General features: G+C 48.2%; 1 protein-coding gene and 1 pseudogene across 2 annotated transcripts in view; one reads left to right on the forward strand and one right to left on the reverse strand.

Moving 5' to 3' along the window:
* Positions 1-423: 423 nt before the first annotated feature.
* Positions 424-18,535, reverse strand: part of Tln1 (talin 1) — a 33,638-nt gene continuing 15,526 nt past the window's right edge. For both annotated transcript variants that reach the window (XM_026379553.2, XM_026379548.2), the window contains exons 21-57: positions 17,611-17,739; positions 17,326-17,442; positions 17,124-17,237; positions 16,788-16,922; positions 16,500-16,628; positions 16,121-16,223; positions 15,763-15,971; positions 15,258-15,377; positions 14,879-15,076; positions 14,541-14,680; positions 14,255-14,348; positions 14,066-14,155; positions 13,829-13,951; positions 12,122-12,265; positions 11,501-11,662; positions 11,132-11,272; positions 10,857-11,038; positions 10,530-10,662; positions 9,906-10,007; positions 9,655-9,825; positions 9,431-9,580; positions 9,222-9,323; positions 9,023-9,142; positions 8,151-8,297; positions 7,838-8,004; positions 7,486-7,669; positions 7,266-7,391; positions 7,049-7,165; positions 4,554-4,739; positions 4,327-4,434; positions 3,747-3,852; positions 3,431-3,555; positions 3,209-3,334; positions 2,423-2,485; positions 2,133-2,315; positions 1,130-1,258; positions 424-1,020 (exon numbers count right to left, since the gene is read on the reverse strand). In XM_026379553.2, the coding sequence (XP_026235338.2) occupies positions 895-1,020; positions 1,130-1,258; positions 2,133-2,315; positions 2,423-2,485; positions 3,209-3,334; positions 3,431-3,555; positions 3,747-3,852; positions 4,327-4,434; positions 4,554-4,739; positions 7,049-7,165; positions 7,266-7,391; positions 7,486-7,669; positions 7,838-8,004; positions 8,151-8,297; positions 9,023-9,142; positions 9,222-9,323; positions 9,431-9,580; positions 9,655-9,825; positions 9,906-10,007; positions 10,530-10,662; positions 10,857-11,038; positions 11,132-11,272; positions 11,501-11,662; positions 12,122-12,265; positions 13,829-13,951; positions 14,066-14,155; positions 14,255-14,348; positions 14,541-14,680; positions 14,879-15,076; positions 15,258-15,377; positions 15,763-15,971; positions 16,121-16,223; positions 16,500-16,628; positions 16,788-16,922; positions 17,124-17,237; positions 17,326-17,442; positions 17,611-17,739 (5,001 nt within the window). In that variant the 3' untranslated portion in view covers positions 424-894. The remainder of the gene's footprint in view (positions 1,021-1,129; positions 1,259-2,132; positions 2,316-2,422; positions 2,486-3,208; positions 3,335-3,430; positions 3,556-3,746; positions 3,853-4,326; positions 4,435-4,553; positions 4,740-7,048; positions 7,166-7,265; positions 7,392-7,485; positions 7,670-7,837; positions 8,005-8,150; positions 8,298-9,022; positions 9,143-9,221; positions 9,324-9,430; positions 9,581-9,654; positions 9,826-9,905; positions 10,008-10,529; positions 10,663-10,856; positions 11,039-11,131; positions 11,273-11,500; positions 11,663-12,121; positions 12,266-13,828; positions 13,952-14,065; positions 14,156-14,254; positions 14,349-14,540; positions 14,681-14,878; positions 15,077-15,257; positions 15,378-15,762; positions 15,972-16,120; positions 16,224-16,499; positions 16,629-16,787; positions 16,923-17,123; positions 17,238-17,325; positions 17,443-17,610; positions 17,740-18,535) is intronic.
* Positions 1,284-1,781, forward strand: LOC113175339 (prefoldin subunit 4 pseudogene; annotated as a pseudogene).

The raw sequence follows: 18,535 nt of genomic DNA on the forward strand, positions 1-18,535 counted from the left end.
AACCAATTCTGAAACCACAGTTCTTTTAGGCTAAGACACTTATTTTATAGGCTGCTTATTTTTAGCAAAGATGTTTTGAAAATTCAAATTTGGTGAAGGATTAGACCTGTCATATACTCTTTAAATAGTTACGAAGAACAAAGTATCCTGGTAGCCACAAAGAGCAATGGCAGCTGTTATCCCAGTGACAGAAGACAACACAGTGAAGCTCAGGCTGAAATGGAGACAACAGGAATGTGACTTCTCAGGCACAGCTTCCTAACTAGGATGACTTTAGGGATTTGAGTGCAAAAGGGAGGAAGAGGTCTGAGGGGGCAGATGCTCCTGTCTCTCCCAATTCCTACTTTGATCCAGATCAAGCTGGGTGACAGAACTGTCCCTTGCTCTTCCCTGCTGTTCAGGAATAAATGTTGTATCTCTTCAAGAAGCCAAGTAGGATTTGTAGGTAGAATATCTTTATTGGAGCATGACCTGTTGGGGGCTAACAACCCTGCAGCCCCATAGGTGGCTGGGGTTGGGGATAGATAGTATCAAAAAAGATGAGCCGAGCTGATGAGGCCTGAGGCCGTGGGGACTGGCTGGAAGCTGCTGGCAGGGTGGAACGGGCTGGAGCCCTGGCAGGTTCAGACTGAGGTACAGCAGCGTTAATAATACTCTTGGAGCGTTAATACTCTGGGAAGGGGTAGGCACTTAGGGGCCCCAGGGCATAAAGGCACTTGGAATCAGGGTAGGGGCAGGGGATGTGCAGTGGGACTGGGCAGGGCCAGGCCCGGGGTTTGGCAGGCACTTTGGGGAGTGCTGGGGTTGGGCAGGTTGGGCCCTGACAGCCCAGAAGGCTTTGGTAGTGGCAGGCACAGTCTCTGGGCTGGGTCTGCATAAATAGAAGTGGCATCCCTAGTGCTCATCTCGAAGCTCTGAAGGTAGGAACTTGTACTGCTGCTGCCGGATCTGGGCCAGCTTCTTCCGAGCCTCCTCCAGCTCTCTTTCCTTCCGGAGCATCTCTTCTTGCGCTGCAATGATCTGAGGGACACAAGGCCAAGATCGGTTTGGTCAGTATTTTCATTAGGGGCAGAGCATGGGTGGGGCAGTGTGAGCAACAGAACTACCCTCCTGCCTGAGAGTGGCTCACCTGGGCAATGCCCCCAACCATCTTCTCCTTCACCACCACCGTCTCATTCTCCTGGTCTTCAAAGGCTGCAGCTTTTTGGGCTGCCTTCACCAGATTATCTGAGGCTCGCTTCACTGCATTGCCTGCAGCCTGAGCATGGAGAAAGCAGCATGAGTTAGAACTCAGTTAGGAGCCCAGCTGAGAGTCCCTAATTTCCTCATAGAAATGTACATCTCAGCAGCCCCAAGATGGCAGCCACCATGAAGAAGGCAGCTGCAGAAGATATATCAATGTTACTTTTGAAGATCAGCAAAAGATAAACAAATTTGCCCAGAATACAAATAGAATCACAAAGCTAAAGGAAGAAATAGAAGTAAAAAAGAAACAACTCCAAAATTTAGAAGATGCCTGTGATGACATCTGAGGGACACAGGGCCAAGATGTATGCAGATGATGACTGCTTAATGTTACCTTATCAAATTGGGGATGTTTTCATTAGCCATCATCAAGAGGAAACACAGGAAATGTTAGAGGAAGCAAAGAAAAATTTGCAAGAAGAACTTGACGCTTAGAATCCAGAGTGGAATCAATTCAGTGGGTGTTAGCAGATTTGAAAATTCAGTTATATGCAAAATTTGGCAGCAACATAAATCTTGAAGCTGATGAAAGTTAACATTTTATAATACTTTTTTATTTGTTTAATTAAACTTGAATATTTTTTAAAATGAAAAAAAGGAAAACTTTCTCTTTTTAAACTTTTCATTTATTTAATGGAAACTTGCCTATTTTCACATGTCGTGCTTATTTATTTTATATACTTGAAAATGTATTTTGCATAACTGGTATATTAAGCTTAGGGGCTTTATGTCATGTTATTAAAATCAGTTAAGAGCTGGGGATATAGCTCAGTTGGTAGAGTGCTTGCCTTGCATGCACAAGGCCCTGGGTTATGTCTCAGCATCCCAGGAGTGACAGTTGAATGAAGTATAACTCAAGGGACAATGGGATGGTCAGAATTTCTCACCTGAAGCCGCTTCATTGCCTCAGAGTCCTGGTCAGCCTTGACCTTGCAGGCCACGAGGAGTTGGGCTGTGGAGGCTGCTACCTGTTTGGCAGAGGAGATGAGCTTCTCCTGGCTGGCATGGCCTTGGACAGCTGCATTGGCTGCCTCGCACAGATTGTTGGTGGCTGCTGCCACCATCCGGGCCTACGGCAGGGAGAGTTAGATGAAAATATGCCTCTTGCCCTGGTCCATCCCTCCTCCAGCCTTTTATGCCTCCCCAACTTGAGACCCAGAATGTGTAGTATACTCACAGCAGAAATAAGACCCTGGGACCACTGCCCATCGTCCAGTGCATTGGCTGGAATGGCGCCCACCTGTGGAGGAAGAAGGAGAGCCCGTTAGACCTGTGCTCTCCTTATGTCAAGCCTCTCAGGTAAGAATATGGTGTGAATAACAAAGCTGTCTCCCTGCTCTCATTATTATTATTTGTGGTACCAAGGGTACCAAGGATTTAACCAAGGGGCCTTCTACTACTGAGCCAGCTATTTATTTATTTATTGGATACTAGGAATCAAATGCAGGGGGACTCAACTGAGCCACATCCCCAGCCCTATTTTTATTTAGCTATAGAGGGACACAATACCTTTATTATTTATTTTTATGTGGTGGTGCTGAGGATTGAACCCAGTGCCCCCACATGTGCTAGATAAGCACTCTATCACTGAGCTACAGCCCCAGTCCCTTCCAGCCCTATTTTGTTTTTTGGGGGGATTTTTTTTTTGGTACCAGGGATTGAACTCAGGGGTACTCAACCACTGAGCCATATTCCCCAGGCCCATTTTGAATTTTATTTAGAGATAGGGTCTCACCAAGAAGTTTAGCACCTTGCTGTTGCTGAGGCTGGCTTTGATTTTGCTATCCTCCTGCTTCACCCTCCAGATCTGCTGGACTTTTTATTTTTTATTTTTAGACAGGGTCTCCCTAAGTTGCTCAGTCCTTGAAATTACAATCCTCCCACCTCAGTCTCCCAAACAGCCTGGATTCTAGGTGTGCACCACTGCACCTGGATTCTGGGTATTAATATTTTACGTATTTACCTTTCCTTGGGCGACCAGTTCTCTCTGGGCAGCTGATGCGGCCTTTACCAGTGCACTGGTAGCTGCTGCGATGGACTTGGCAGCTTCTAATATCTGTTCCTCAAAGTTCAAGGACTCATCTGCCTCCTGCAACAAAGACATACAGGTTGCAGGGAGAGATAAAAATTCAGGAGACCAAAGGTGGGGACCTTCTGCCATTGGAGAGGTGCGGGGTGCACTGACCTTGGGTTTGGCCCGGGGTTTCAGCTGCTCTAGCTTTTTGGCTGCAGCCTCAATGGCAGCTGCCGCTCCCAGGAGCTCATTTTCAGCAATGACTGTGGGGTCCTCAGGGTCCACCCATTCTGTTCCTAATGGGATGAAGGGGAAAGGAGGAAGCTAAGGTAGAGCAGGGGGGTCAGAAGCACTGGAAAACTTGGTTAGTGCCACTAGGTCCTGGCACCTGTGGGGACTATGTTAGCTCAGAGATATCTAACCAGGAAGCAGAGATCATACCATTGTAAGGCTTTCCCTTCCCTCCCAGTCCCTGGTCACTTCTCACCCTTCATGGCCTCAGCAGCCTGTATGAGCTCAGTGACTGAACCAGCCACCCGTTTTGAGTGTCCTGTCAATTGCTGCTTCAGTTCTGGGTTTGGCTTCTGCAAGGTCTGAGGGGGCAGGAAACAAAAAGTATAACATCTTAGATTCCACTCTGATCTATGAAGCAGGGAAGACCATGCCACCACCCCATCCCTAAGCACTCCACAGCACAGCCCTCAAACATCATGCTGCCTATCCAAGTATACTCCGTGCATCATGCTGCACACATGGTGAGGAACAGGGCTTTGTCACTCACCGGCTGACAAGGAGCAGCAAGGAGAATGATGAAATAAAAAGACAGATGATGAAGGTGGGAAGAGAAAAGAAAAGAGGAAGAAGAGGAAGTAAGAGGGAGAAACAAAGACAATAATAATGATAGGGCCCCAGAGAAAGAGAGTTTTGGAAACAAGAATGGATTTGGAAATAGATGGCAAGGTATGGAGGGAATTTAAAGAAAAAATAAGAGTTGGGTTTGAGCCTTGTGGGAAAAAGACTATGTATTCAGGGAGGCTGGGATGATGAGCAAACAATGCCCTCCTTACCAGCAGCACGTGGTCCAGCAATTCCAGGTAGCCATTGGCACATTCTCGGCCATAGTGCAGGGCCCGAAGCCGTACATCAGGGGCTACTTCTGGGTGATAAGCTGCTTCCTGTCCCCAGAGTAATATATTAGCTTTAGGATTCCATAGACTTCCAGGCCTCCCAAGTCCCTGCAGTTTCATGGCCCTCACATTCTTCCCCAAGGCTACCTCACTATTAGCATTTCTACCTTGCAAGCCCGAAGCATATCTGCAATAGCACGACGGCTCAGATTGGCTGTGGCAATGACATCTTCCTGGCGACAAGAATTGCCAGCAGCAACAGCTTTGGCTGTTGCCATGGTAATACCCTTGGTCATTCTGATGAAATCTTCTGGGGTAGAGGTCTTGGCAGGTGGCTCTGGGGAACAGAAAACCTGTTGGAGCAGAATAAGAAGAAAGATTTTACAGTGACTCAGACTGTAAGACAATGTCATACTCTATGCTCATGTGATTTGCTCAATCATCTGTGTTTGTTCAGCAAACATTCCTTGAGTATTTATTGGAGGTCAAGTCCTTGTGGACATTTGTACATAGCTAATGGAATTGAAGGCAGCTGATTGATGTTTCTACTGAAGTGACTGGGGGAGAGTTTGTTTGAAATGAAAATAGAGGCTTCTGGCTGGGGATGTAGCTCAGTGGAAAAGCACGTGCTTAGCATCTACAAGGCTCTGGGTACAACTCCTAGCACTGAAAAAACAAAGAAACAAAGAAAAAAAAAAGTCAGAGCAAAGCAAGTAGAAAAGCCTACAGCTGGCAAGAGCCTGGCATGCTCTTAGAACTGATAAGAGTCCAGGGGAATAGGGGCACAGAAAGCAGAAGAGTGGGATGTTGGCAGAGGCCCAACAGTAGTGGGTTTTAAGCAGTGAAGTAACAATCTTATTTATGCTCAGGATTGAACCCAGGATCTCAAGCATGCTAGGCAAGCACTCTACCATTAAGCTCTATCACCAGCCCTAATTTAAAAATTTAAAAGATAATTTGGGCTACTATAGAAAGAATAGGTTGGAGGGGTGCTGAAATGTGGAGATCAGATAGATACTATTGCATGAATTCGGCTAAGGACTGTTGATGATCTGGACAAGGCAGTGGTGGTGGAAGAGATGGGGAAGAGACAAAGTGAGATCTATCTGGAGGGAGAACTAACAAGAATTGCTAATGAACTTAGATAAGGAGAATGAAAGATTTTTAGATGTTAAAGCTGGGTTTCTAGTTTTAGAAAATGGTTATTCAAAATTTCCATTTACTGGGATGGAGAAGACTAGGAAAGGACTAGGTTTGGAAGGCAGAAAGTTGAGAGTTTCAATTTGGATATCTGGTGAAAACAGAGCAGATGAGGAGAGAGGAAAGTGGTAGAGGCTGAAAGCAAGGAGAAGACTGGTACAACAGGCAAAGTGAAGGAGAGAAAATGAAAGTCTGAACAAGAGGGCAGACAATGGGGCTAGAGGGGAAGAATGAAAGGAAAAGGGCATGAAAGCAGTGCTGGTGCATACCTACAATCCCAGTGACTAGAGAGGCACTGGCAGGAGGATCAAGTTCAAGGCCAGCCTCAGCAACTTGATAATATCAAGACCTTGTTTCAAAATAAAAATTAAAAGGGCTAGGGATTGGGCCAAGGTTGTGGCTCAGTGCTCACCTAGCATGTGCGAGGCCCTGGGTTTGATCCTCAGCACCATAAAAATAAATAAAATAAAGGTATTGTGTCCAACTACAACTAATATATATGTATTTGTTTATATAGCTAGGGATTTAGCTCAGTGATAAAGTACCCCTGAACTCTATCCCCAGTACTGCAGGGGGATGGTGGTAGAGAAAGCTAGAAAGGAAAAGGGACTAGAGAAGGGGAGTGGAAGGGTTTTGCAATGGCCTGGATGTGGTGAATAAGTTGGAAATCAAGGATGTTTGAGAACTCTTCATGATTTCAGGTTATGACCACTATTTATAGAGGTGGCCTTGAAGCAGAACTGCATGGAGGTGGGCTGGGGATGTGGCTCAAGCGGTAGCGTGCTCTCCTGGCATGCGTGTGGCCTGGGTTTGATTCTCAGCACCACATAAAAAAATAAAATAAAGATATTGTGTCCGCCGAAAACTAAAAAAAAAAATATTAAAAAAAAAAAGAACTGCATGGAGGCACTGCATCTAGGTGGTGATATCAAACAGGTAGTTGAGATGAACAAAGAACAGGAAGTCAGCTTAAAGAATGAAAATGAAAGTGATTAAACTCACCCAAGATTGGAATAGAGAAAAAAGGCTATTTTTACAATTCTGGAAAGGCCTTTGCATTTACTAGGTTGAAGGTGATCCAATGATGGCTACTAAAATGACATTTAAGCAGCAAGAGAAAAGCCAGTATCAAGAAAGCCAAAAGCAGAGAGAATTTCAAAGAGATGTTTATTAACAGAGTCAAATGCTATGGAAATGTTTGAAGAGAATAAAGATCAAAAAGAGATCACTGAATGTAGCAACTAAGAGGCCTGTGGAGAATGGAGAAAATGGGAAGATGGTGATGAAAGCAAATAGCTATCAAATGCTAAGGAATCAATAAGGAAAGAAGGGAAAGACACACAAGAAGTTTGGCAATAAGAATGTGTTTAACTGTATTTGTGAATGTGAGGTATGTGTTTACAATCTATCACGTTGCCTCTCTCTGACCCTAGTTTGTGATGCCCAGACTTCTTGTGCTCACCGCCAGTTCCTGCCGTATGTGTTCTGTGGTTGCCTCCAGGGCCCGGGTGCCTTTGGTGGCTTCATCTTCCACAGCTTTCACTGTCTTGAGCAGTGATGTCACATTGGTCACCATCACCTAAGAGCATCAAAGAGTGGGGGGAGGGGATCACTTTAAAATAACAGGAAGAAGTGCATTAATCACCCCCATCCTGATAGTGCTCCTCATTCCCTTCAACCTTGGCAGAATTCTTCAGCTGCCACACTGCAGGGTCATCCCCAACTTTGCCAGCTGCAGCCTTTGTTGCACTGATGAGGTCTCCCAGGGCCTTGGCTACATCCTTCACTGCATTGATCAGCACCACCTGTGTAAAAGAGAGGTGGCTCTGGTCTATGGGAGAAGGAAGAGGAGCAGGAAGTAGTTCTAGCCAAAATTAGGGATATCAGGTGTATAGATACCTGGGTCTCAGGGTCCTCGGCTCCCAAGCTGGCTGCACCAAGCTTGACCACATCAGCAAGGCGGGTGATGGTGGCAACAGAAGACTGGGCAGCCTGTGCCAACTTTTCCTGGCTCCCGGCCGCATTCTGCACCAGGACCTTGGTATCCTCCACCAGCACCTTTGCAGTCTTCAGAATGCCCTCCCTGAGGAAGGGTCCAGCCTAGTCAGCTCTTTCTCAGATCTGACTGCCCACTTGAGCTGACCCAGAGTTCCCAGATTAGGTTTTTCCCCAAACAAGCTAATGATATCCTGCCTTTTTCTGGCCCTATGTCCCAACCTGGGTGCTTCCCTCAGGCCAGTTCCCTCCTCACCGATGGTCAGCAAAAGTTTCAGCACCCTCACGGTTGAGCGTGCCAGCAGTAGCAAACATGATGGTGGTGTCGAGGTCGGCGATAATACCAGACACAGCACTGGCTGCTGTGATGCAGGCCTGGGTGCCACGATTCCCAGCCTGGAGTGCAGCCAGGACGTGGGAGACCTAGGATAGGGAAAGTTACATGGTGCCATGTATAAGGGAAAGGTCATCCACGTTTGGAAGAAGAAACAAAAGGAAAGGGCTGGGAAGGCCAGAGGAATGTGGAAAAGACCTCAGGTTGGGTAGCCAGCCCTGCAGCCCATGGTCACCTTCTCAGACACTCTCCGGGCACACTCGATGAGTTCTTTCTTGGTGTAGGCATCACTGGGGCTGCACTGCAGGGCACCTGCCTTGGTGACCAGAGCAGCACAGCCATGGCCCAGCTCCTGTACTCGGTGCTTGATGTGGGCACCTATCTGTGAGCAGGGGGAAAGATAGATTTTACAAGGGGCACTCAGGGCACCTTCACAGTATTTAGAAGAGTAACCAAGGATATTAGGATCACTGACAAATGGAATTGTGGAGAAAAGCTGCCAGCACACTCTTCTGGTTTCATGTCCTTTAAGTGGAGGTCACCTCATACACATGGAAAACAATAGCAAAACTGGTGAGGTTGTGTTAAGCACAGTGAGGAGGAGGAGAGAAGCACTTTGTACTTGAGGGGTTGGACCAGAGGGCTGTGGATTACAATTTGGCCTGTATGGGACTGCGGTAGGTTTGGGGCTGGGGATTAGGTGTGTCCGGCTAAAATCCAATTACTTGCTTTCTTGGAAAGCCAGGAGCTTAGGGAAGGATAAGCGCCATGAGTTTACAACAGGAAGAACTAAGAAGGGATAGTGCCAGTATAGACTTGTAGAAGAGAAGCAGAGGGTTGGCAGAGGCAAGAGAGGCAGGGCTGAGAAGTCCTTAGAACTTGAGCTATCTCCCTTATCCTTGTGACTGAAGGCTTTGATCTCCTCTGTCCCTATGTAGAGTCCTGATCACTCTTTAGTAGAGGGGCCCTGAGGGCATGTTCCCTTTTCTGCCAGATTAGATAAAGTCAGTGGGACAACCCTAGAGGTTGACAGATGGGAACAAAGGGCATGCCCCAGAGATTTCCTGTGAGGGGGTCAGGGAAGGTCAGAGCTGCCTCCATGTTTACCTCTTCATTTTCAGCAGCCACAGCTGCAGGCTTGGCCTGCAAGGCCAGGCGGCCATAGTCACTGGTCAGCTGGTTGGCGAGAGGGCCTAGCTCCTCAGGACTGGTGTTTGACTTGGTTACCTAAAGATAACAGAAAAAGTCATGTTCTATCCAAACTTAACTCTCCAAGGGCAGTCCACTTACAATCTCCTAAACTCACCATCTCCTGAACAGAGACTGCAATGGCCTTGGCTGTCCGCACCATAGTTGTTTGGTAATCCACGAAGGAACCTTCTGGTTCACCCATTGGTCCTTCATCTAGCTGAGTGGGGGGAATGGGGCAAGGGGGAAGACCATCAGGGTCTCTGGCACTGCTTAAGGTCCCAGGCCAGGATAACCTCCATACCCACAGGGACCCGGAAGTCTAACCTGGTTGATGGCCTGAGTGATGGAGTCCACCATGCCGCCAACAACCCCTGCAGCGCTGGCTGCCTCATTCAAGGTGGTTGTTAGGTCCTCTACAGCCTCTGTCATCATCTGCACAGCTTCCTCCAGGGCTTCCTGGGTGTGAGCTGCTTGCTGTGGGGCACAGTGAGTTAGTGGAAGGGAACCCTGTTATTCCTGCCCCTCCCACTCTCCCTCCCCCTCACTACCTTGGGGTTACCACCAGCCTCCTTGGCAGTGTACAGCAACTGCAGGGCAGACTCTGCCAAGGTTTTAGTCTGGTCCAGAAGCGCCATCTGCTGCGGGTGGCTCAGAGTCTTGGAGGCAGCACCCACTGCAGCCAGGGTGAGTGGCTCAAAGTATTGGGCCATCTGAGACACCTGAGGCAAGGGGTTAGAATGGGGTCAAGTACTCTCTCTCACCTTCCCCACCAGGACTCCTCACAGATCTTCCTAGGTACCTTGTGTCCCAGCTGGGAGGCTTCAGCTCTGGCCGCACTGGCCAGTGGCTCGATGAGATGGGATATCTCCTGCACTGCAGTGAGCATCTGGGTGTGCAAGGCCTGGGGAAGCAAGTGTATATCAGCTCTGATTGTGACCTGTAGTAGGATCCTGTGGTGCACAGAACCCTACTCATCCAACTTTTTTTTTGTACCAGGGACTGAACCCAAGGGTACTTAACCACAGAACTACAACCCCAACCCTTTTTAAAAATTTTTATTTTGAGATAGGATCTTGCTAAATTGCTTAGGGCTTAGATAAGCCACTGAGGCTGGCCTTGACTTGGTGATCCTCCTGTCTCAGCCTCCTGAGTTGCTGGGGTTATAGGTGTGAACCACCATGCTTGGCTTCCAACATTTTTTTGTGGTGCTGGAGGCTGAACCCAGGGCATTATGCACAATAAGCACACACTCGACCCCTGAGCTATGCCCTGGCCCCACTCTTCTTCCCATACAGAACTTCCTAATCCTGCTGGACATGTTTCAGCTCTTTGATGTCTTTGTGAAGCCCACTCTCTGATTCCCTCTTCCTAGAGTCTGATGTCTTCCCCTTACCTCTTGAGAGAGGTAAAACTTTCCCCTTACCTCTTGAGAGATTCCTTCACGGGGAGCAAGCTGCTGGCTGACTGCAGCAAGGGAAGCCTGGTCTAAGTCCCGTAGACAGCTGTTCAGAGCTGCAATGGCCGTCTCACATTCCAGCTGCCCTGGGGCCTTGTCCCTGCAGATGCATCACAGGTTCCATACCAAGAACATCTCCTTTAAACAGGGCTAGTCTATCTCCTCCATGAATTCCCCAAATTTGGAGTAAAAGGTGTCATTCAACCCTACTCCATCTAACTGTATCTAAGTGCCCACCCCCTCCATTCTGCCATGTTTGTCCCCGAGCCGCACCAGTTCTGCACCTCACAGTACCTCATGCTTGTAATAAGCTTCTTGATGGAGTCTGAGACAGTTCGGGAGTGGCCGGCCAGCACTGACCAGCGTGGGGGGTCCCGAGGATTGACTGCAAGGGCCCGGGCTGTCTGGATGAGTCCCCCAGCACTCTCCAACATTGTCTTGGCAGAGATCACAATGGGCTCCATGGCAGCCCGGCCCTAGGGAGAGGGGAGTAGAGAGGTTAATCTCACAGTACCCCAGAAGATGAGGTGACATGTTAGTCTGTCAGTTCTGTCTTCACTTTGTCTCACCTCAGGGCTGATCTGGGCAGGGATGCTGGAGAACTCAGGGTTTGATGCAAAGGCACTCAGATTGTCCACAGCCTCCAGCAGAGGGGCTGTTGCTGCCCTACACTGGGCACGGTTCTCTTCTGTAAAGGCCCCATCTAATGCCTGGAAATGACAGGAAGGTCCTGAGGATTCAGCTTGTAGACATAGAAAGTAAAGCTCATACCTCCCTCCAGAGCTTAAAATATTAGGAGACTGGCAGTAGCCACTGGAATAGGAAAGGGCTTAGGTTTGGTTAGAGGATCTGGCAGAAGGCCTCAGAGAATGAGTGGGAGACTGAGGGGGAGAAACCAGGGCAGATCAGGAAGATGATGAAATTCAATCACTGGAAACCTTGATGGTCTTGACAAGATTGGCTGTGCTATTGGCCACCTCCTTGGCTGATTGTACAAACTGGCGTTTGGCGGTAGGATTGGCTGTTCGGGCAGAAGCCAGGCGGCAGCTGTTACACAGTGCAGAGGTGTGTTTGGCCACAATGGTGGCTGCAGAGAGCACCTGAGAAGACAGAGATATGGAAAACTCATGACAAGGGCAGGAGAGAAGTGCACATACCCAAGGAGAAGCCATTTTAAGGTTGGAGGATGGAGAACAATGTTCTTGGATGTCTAAATAGAAAAGACACAGTCACCAGATAAGTCAAGATTGGAAACAGAGATACCTAAAGATGAATTGAGGCAGTAGGGAGGAGATGAAAGACAGATACATTAACGAAGAAAAACCAAAATAGGGCAATTGGGAGAATAATCTCAATCATCTGTAAGGAAGTTGTGAATTTAGCTAGAAGAATGATGAGAAATATGACAGAAGACATTACCTAAGGAGAAGCTCTGTGCGGAAGGTTAGAGATGGGTCCCTCCCCTCTCCTCCCCACATATGCTTCCTCTCCCTCTCTCCCTTTGAAGTCCAGTCTGCTCTTTCCCAGACTTGCCCATGGTACCCGCTCCCTTGTGTTACCTGGGCCTGGGTACAGCCAGGCTCCCCCAAACTCTGACAGGCCATCTGAATTGCTTGGTTTGCCCTGGCAAACTGTGTGGGTTCCACCAGTCCTTGCTGTCCGGCTTGGCTGTTAGGGTCAGAGACGCCAACCAGATATGCTGCCTAAAGAGAAAAAGGGGGTGGGGGTGAGGAATAAAGATTGTAGGTCAGAAATGAATAGTGAAAGTAGGGACAGAAAGAAAGAGGAGTAAGTTTAGAGAATAGGGTTTATTTTTCTGAGTTCTACATAAGTGGAAATATAATAATGAACAGTGGTTACACTGTAAAAAAAAAAAAAAACACCAAACTCCTGTTTTGTTAAATAATTTTTAAAAATTTCAGAAGATTAAAAAAGTAATTAAAAAAAAAAAAAGCTAACAATAGCCAAGCACTGTGGTGCATGCCTGTAATCCCAGTGGCTCTGGAGGCTGAGGCAGGAGGACCACAGGTTCAAAGCCAGCCACAGCAAAAGTGAGGTGCTTACAACTCAGTGAGACCCTGTCTCTAAATAAAGTACAAAATAGGGCTGGGGATGTGGCTCAGTGGTGGAGGGCCCCTGAGTTTAATCCCCAATGCCAAAAAAAAAAAGCCAACAACAAAAAACACATAGAAAGGATTTTAATGAATATCTATTTAGAGGTGTGTGTATGTATGTGTGTGTTGGGTCCTACAGTGAAAAGTATAGCTTACTGTGAGTAATGGTGAAAAAGTTTTTCTCTCTCATCCCCCGACCCCACACATATAGGCAAGGTCTCTTTAAAGATAAAACTATGAAGGTTGTTAAGTTAATTAACACTGATGGCATCTCTAAGCTTCAGATATTTGAAAAACAGGAAGGGATGGGGATATACTGGATATAAAAATGTTTTTTTGATTCATACCTCCATCAGTACATGAAAGCTTTGCTTTTTCCTGTTTATGTTTATCAGAAAGAAATGAAGAAACAAAAACAAAAAGATTTTCAAAAGCTAAGATACTCAGAGCTGGGTATCCAAAATAATAGGACAATGGGAGGTGGAGTTTGGGGGAGTAGATGGTGGGCTTGCAGGGAGACACAAGTCTAAGAAGGACTCTCCAGATAGTTTAAGGGTCAATGCATTAAAGTAAAACACTCTCCAAGCTACTAGGGAGTTTTATACTTGATAATGTAGAAAATGATAGTTAAGTGGTAACTCAAGTGACGAGAGATGTTGTTTCTGATCCTATTTTAATAAAAAAAGACTTCACTTGGGCAGAGAGTGTGGTTCAGTGGTATAGCACTTGCTAGCATTCACGAGGCCCTGGCTGTAATCTTTAGCCCCCCCACCCCCACTAATAATAAGCAAAACAAAACAACAAAGCAACCTCACAGATGGACAGTGTGATTATAACTACAGCTCAAGGTTTACAGCAATCAGAATTGTTGCTATTCAACAATTGCTATCGAGTATCTCCCCTTTAGGAGGGGGAAGCCCAGATTTCTTTTTTCTTTTCTTTCTTTCTTTTTTAGTATTTTAAGAATATATTTTAGTTGATAGACCTTTATCTTATTTATTTATATGTGGTGTTGAGAGATGAACCCAGAGGGAAACTCAGATTTTAAAGAGTTGGCTTTGTAGACACCAATTTCTTGATTTATGTACATGTGAGGGGAGATGGGGCAAGGAAAGTAGGAATTATTCCCAGAAACTGTTTCAGGGAAATAACCTGTGCAGCTGCTTCGGTGAAGCCACAGAGGGCCTTGGAAGCTGTGGCAATGGCCTCCCCAAATTCTGGCAGGTTTCCATTCTTGGCATTTTGGGAGATGCCAGTCATGGCCTCACCCAGCACCTGAGGGACAGAGAATATCAGGAGAGTTAGATGGTGTCATCTGAGCACTAGGGCAGCATCTAGTTGGTACCATCTTCCTAGCCTCGTTCCTCCTGGGCTCCTAGCTGCATTTACCTTTGAGTTCTCCATGACACTGTCCAGGCAGCCAAAGTAGGACATATCATTGATGGGCTGGACTGGATTCTCCAGGAGTTCTCGGACTGTCTGTGTGAGTGGAAGGAGATAGGAAATCCAAGACACCTCCCTCAGCCCCCCAAACCCAGAACACCCTCCTTGAGCCTCTAACCCTAGCCAAGTGCTCACCTCCAATTCCCTCAGGGCGTTATCACACTCCTTCTGGCCTGGTGCCTGCTGGGTGCACATGGTGATGAGCTGGTTGATGCTATCAGTCACTGCCCTTGGGGGACAGAAAATTGAGTGAATAGGTGAATGGGTGAATAGGTGATCATTCCTGGGTCCTTTGTACACATGGGAAGTCTCTATTTCTCCCTTTTGCCTTATTGTTCCTAAGCTGGGGACCTCACATTAAATGCCTCCTCCCCAGTTTCTCTCACATGCCCTAGGGTTGGGCTTCCCAGCGCTGACTTACCTGGCAGCTGTAGCCAGCTGACTCTTGAGGTTGGGGGCAGCAGGGTCTGTGGATAGGGCCTTAGCAGCCAGAAGAAGTTTACTTGAAGACATGGAGATGCCCTTCAAGTTGGATACAACTTGGGCCCGGTCCTCCTGGCTCTGTTAAAGGGGGGAGGGTCATATGTTCTCCTGTCCCATCTTATTTGTCTCTAAAAAAAAATCTTTTCTAGACATTCAGGCACTGCTAGAGAGTGCGGTAAGGAGGGAGCCAGGAGCACATCTAGACTCTGTGGTCACCCAAGTTCTCCTATCTGGCCCCCAAAGGAGACCACGTAACTAGACCCTCTGCTTTCATACCGGGGCCTGTCCTGCCATTTCCACGCCAGCTTCTAGGAAGGTACTGAAGTCCTGTCCAAATCGACCTGAAGCTCGAGCCAGGTCCTGAGGGGTTCCCCGGGAGGCCTGCACCAGTTCTGTGGCTGCCTGATTCAGCCCAGCAGCAGCTTCATTCAACCGGCTCTGAGCTTCTTGAAATGTCCCAGTGCTGGGAGGAAGCTGCAGGGTTAGAGAAGAATGGAATGGTGTGGGAAAGGAGGGTTGGCAGGATAGGCACAAAACCTGAGGGGAAAAAAGGGGGAGAGATCTGGGCAGTCAGAATCAAAAAAGTCTATTAGTAACAAGGGAAGGCTTGGAATATTCTTGACTCTTCTGTTCTCCTTCACCTTGGTCCCCTTACCGAGTCACTCAGGAGTCGCTTGCTGGCATCTCCAACTGTTCTCAGGGCATTATCCACATCTCGTTGGCCGGGCAGGCAGCTGACACAGCGGTTTAGTGCCTGGGTCACTGCTTTAGCTACCTGAAGTGGAAAGGAAATAAGGTTGCCAAAGTGGGAAAAATCTAGGAGTTTTCTTCTTCCCTATTCCTGAGACACAGGAGATAACAAGTGTTCCTGATTCCGAAAGTGGAAAAGGAAAGGGGGTGCTCTAGCTGAATAGGCTGGGGTCAGAGTATCAAGTGATAGTGATCAAACTTCCTTAAACTTGGTATTTAGCTAGGCCCATGCTTTAGCCTACTGAGATACTTTTTCCAAGATTGGAAGAAAGAAGGATAGAATCCAGGAAAAAGCTCTCATGAGCAGGTCTAAGATATCCCTCCGTCAGTGTGCATGAAATTCTGATGGGGTTGGCCTTATTAAGGGGCCCAGGGGGGTAGAGAGCGAGTGGCCCTTCCTAATACCTGACCTGGGCAAGACGCTGCTGGCTCTCAGGATCCCCTGGGTGGCCAGCTGCCTTTTTTGCTTCCTCGATGAGGCTGCTAGCCTTGTCCAGTACATCACTGGCTGTGTCAAGCACAATGGCTTGCACTGTGGGATCTGATGTCAGAGCAGCTACACCCCTAGCAGCCTGGGCCAGTGACCGCAGCCCACCTGCCACATCCCGAGCAGCAATACCTGGGGAAACGAGAGGAGGGAAGGGAAAAACTGCCTTCAATGGTGGGCTCTGATCCCAGTGGTTTCCTCTGTTGGCCCCATCCCTCATCTAGCTCCCATTTCCCCACCTCCCTACCATATGCCCTGTTCCTGGCCCTCTGCCTGCATACCTGCATAATTCTCATTGCCCTGTGCGACCTCCCCCAGCAGCTGGGCAATGGCAGAGCTCACTGCTTTGGTGCTGTTGCCAAGGTCCTGGGCACATTTCTCCATCTACACATGATGGGAGAAATAGGCTCAGGGGAAGGAGGAATGAGGAGAATGCACTTGAGAAGGTACCTGGGTACAGTTTAAATGACAGTTTCGGGCAGCTCTGTAGCACAGCTAGCAAGGAAGACGTTTGGGATTTGAGTAAGAAGATGTTAAGAATACTCATTACCAGGGCTATGGGGGTAGCTCAGTGGTAGAGAGCTTGCTTAGCATGGCTACAAAGGCCTGGGTTCCATCCCCACCACACACACACACACAAACAAAACAAAAAAACCTTACCGTCTCCCCAGGTAAGGGTTTAAGCTTGCCATCTCGAGCTGCTGCCTTCACTTCCTGCAGATCTCTCTCTAGATTCTGTACCACACTCAGTGCAGAATCCATCTCCAAAGGCCCACATGCTTCCTGAGCCTGCAATGATAAGAAGGGGTTTGGGGTGTAGGAGGTATGGGTATGTCTCACTGATACCTCAGATTACACACTGTCCCTATTAAAGGTTATACTATACAGATTACCTGTTATATCAGGACTCTACCCTCATTTCCCAACAACCAAAAGTGGCTTTCATACCTTCTGGGCAGCTGTTCGGAGTTCAGCCAGTGCAGTGCCCAGGTTCTTAGCACACTGACTTAGCTGCATGGCTGAAGCCTGGTCCTGAATTGTTGGCACTGAGGCCTTCGCAGCTGCCACCATCTTCCCACCTGGCTGTTAGGGAACAGATAGGCAGATAGGGTGTGCCATCCTCCCTTTGGGCTTGGCTGTAAGGACTAATAATGGTCAGGACATGGTGAGCACTGGAGCTCAGTATTGGGAAAGACGCAACTAGCAAACATTTAAATTGTGGGAGAGGCTGGTGCTGGCAAGGTGGGGAGGGCCTGGTCTAAGAGGAAGGAGAGGGTGCCTTGCCTGCAGGAAGCTCTGGCTGGCAGCAATGAGGGCTAGCTGAGCGCTGGGGCTGTCAGGTTGTGCTTGGCTCCCTCGGACGCCCTGTACCAGCAGTGGAATCTGTTCTGCCACAGCCTGTAGGTAGAAATGTCATTAGTGCCACCTCCCCACAGACTAGGGAAAGTCCCCTTCTTCTCATCTCATGTGCCTCTTGGAGACTTACCTTGCAGCTCTGCACCAGCAGGGGCTGAGGACCCGCAGAGGCCTTGGGGGTGGAGGCTGCATGTTGAGCTGCAGCAATGGTCTGTGTGGCTGAGGCTGCAGCCTGTTTGGCTGCGTGCTGTGAGGACAGAGCAGTCAGGACAACCCAGGTATTTCCAAGTCCAGTCCCAGGTCACCCGGCCCCTGCTATGCCTACAAGGACACACTGACTCTCCTGCACATCCCTCTGGTTCAAGCCTCTCACAGCACCCACACTCTCTTGTTCTTGTTGACTTCTCAGCCTCACCTCCAGGCGTTGTACCAGCTTTTTTTTGATGGCATTCTGTGCAGCTGCATTGGTGGCCATGCGGAGCCCCTCAGCTGCCTCTCGCAGCCGTTGCTGCTGCTCCTCACTGTCAGGGTGGGCAGCTGCCCCCTGAGAAAAGTGGACAGTCATCACTCTGCATCCCTGTGGACCCTCAATATGCTCTGTTATGACCCCACTAGACTTGATTTGAAATACATTTGTTTTCCTGAGGTCACTTCTGTTTGTCCACACTGGAAGATAATCACTATTGATAGGAACTGCCTTGGGAAAGTCAACAGGAAGCCTCAGGGGCATATGCATTCCCTCTGGGATGGCAAATCCCTTTTTCAGGTGGAATTGTTCCTTCTTTTCCTCATTTCCTGCCCCACTCCCTAAAGCACCCAGAATACTACAGAGAGTGCAGTGAGCAAGGATCCTTGGAGAAGTGAGGACTCAGTTTAGAGTAGGGACCTCATGATTCCTAAGCAGGGAACTGTCTCTCCCTGCAAACCGAAAAGCTCTAGAGCTCAACGGGTCGGGGAATCTTTGGAGCTTCCAAAAGGACACCAGAGGAATTTTGGTCCTCTGTACTCTTAATGTCTTAGTATCCCAATGCCTTGTCTTTGTGATACTAGTGCCAAGATGCCTGGGACTGAAGGCCCATGCACCTCCACAGGAGAGATCAGGAAGGAGAGGAATCCCAGGCAGGTGGTGGCAGCAATGTAGGGAAAAGTAGGAACAGCAGACCTTGGACTGGACAGGAGGAAAGGGTATGGATGCCTGGTAGTCACAATGGCTGGGAGTCTAGGTTGCAGCCACCTGCAGCAATGGGGACACACTTGCTTCTTAAGTATTCTTTGTTCTTTTATATTTTCTATTTTTCCTGGGTCTCCCCATCAGATGAAGCTGAACATCTAGACCTTTC

The sequence above is a fragment of the Urocitellus parryii genome, chromosome 4 (genome assembly GCF_045843805.1).
Source record: "Urocitellus parryii isolate mUroPar1 chromosome 4, mUroPar1.hap1, whole genome shotgun sequence".
In the NCBI taxonomy this organism is placed as follows: domain Eukaryota; kingdom Metazoa; phylum Chordata; class Mammalia; order Rodentia; family Sciuridae; genus Urocitellus; species Urocitellus parryii.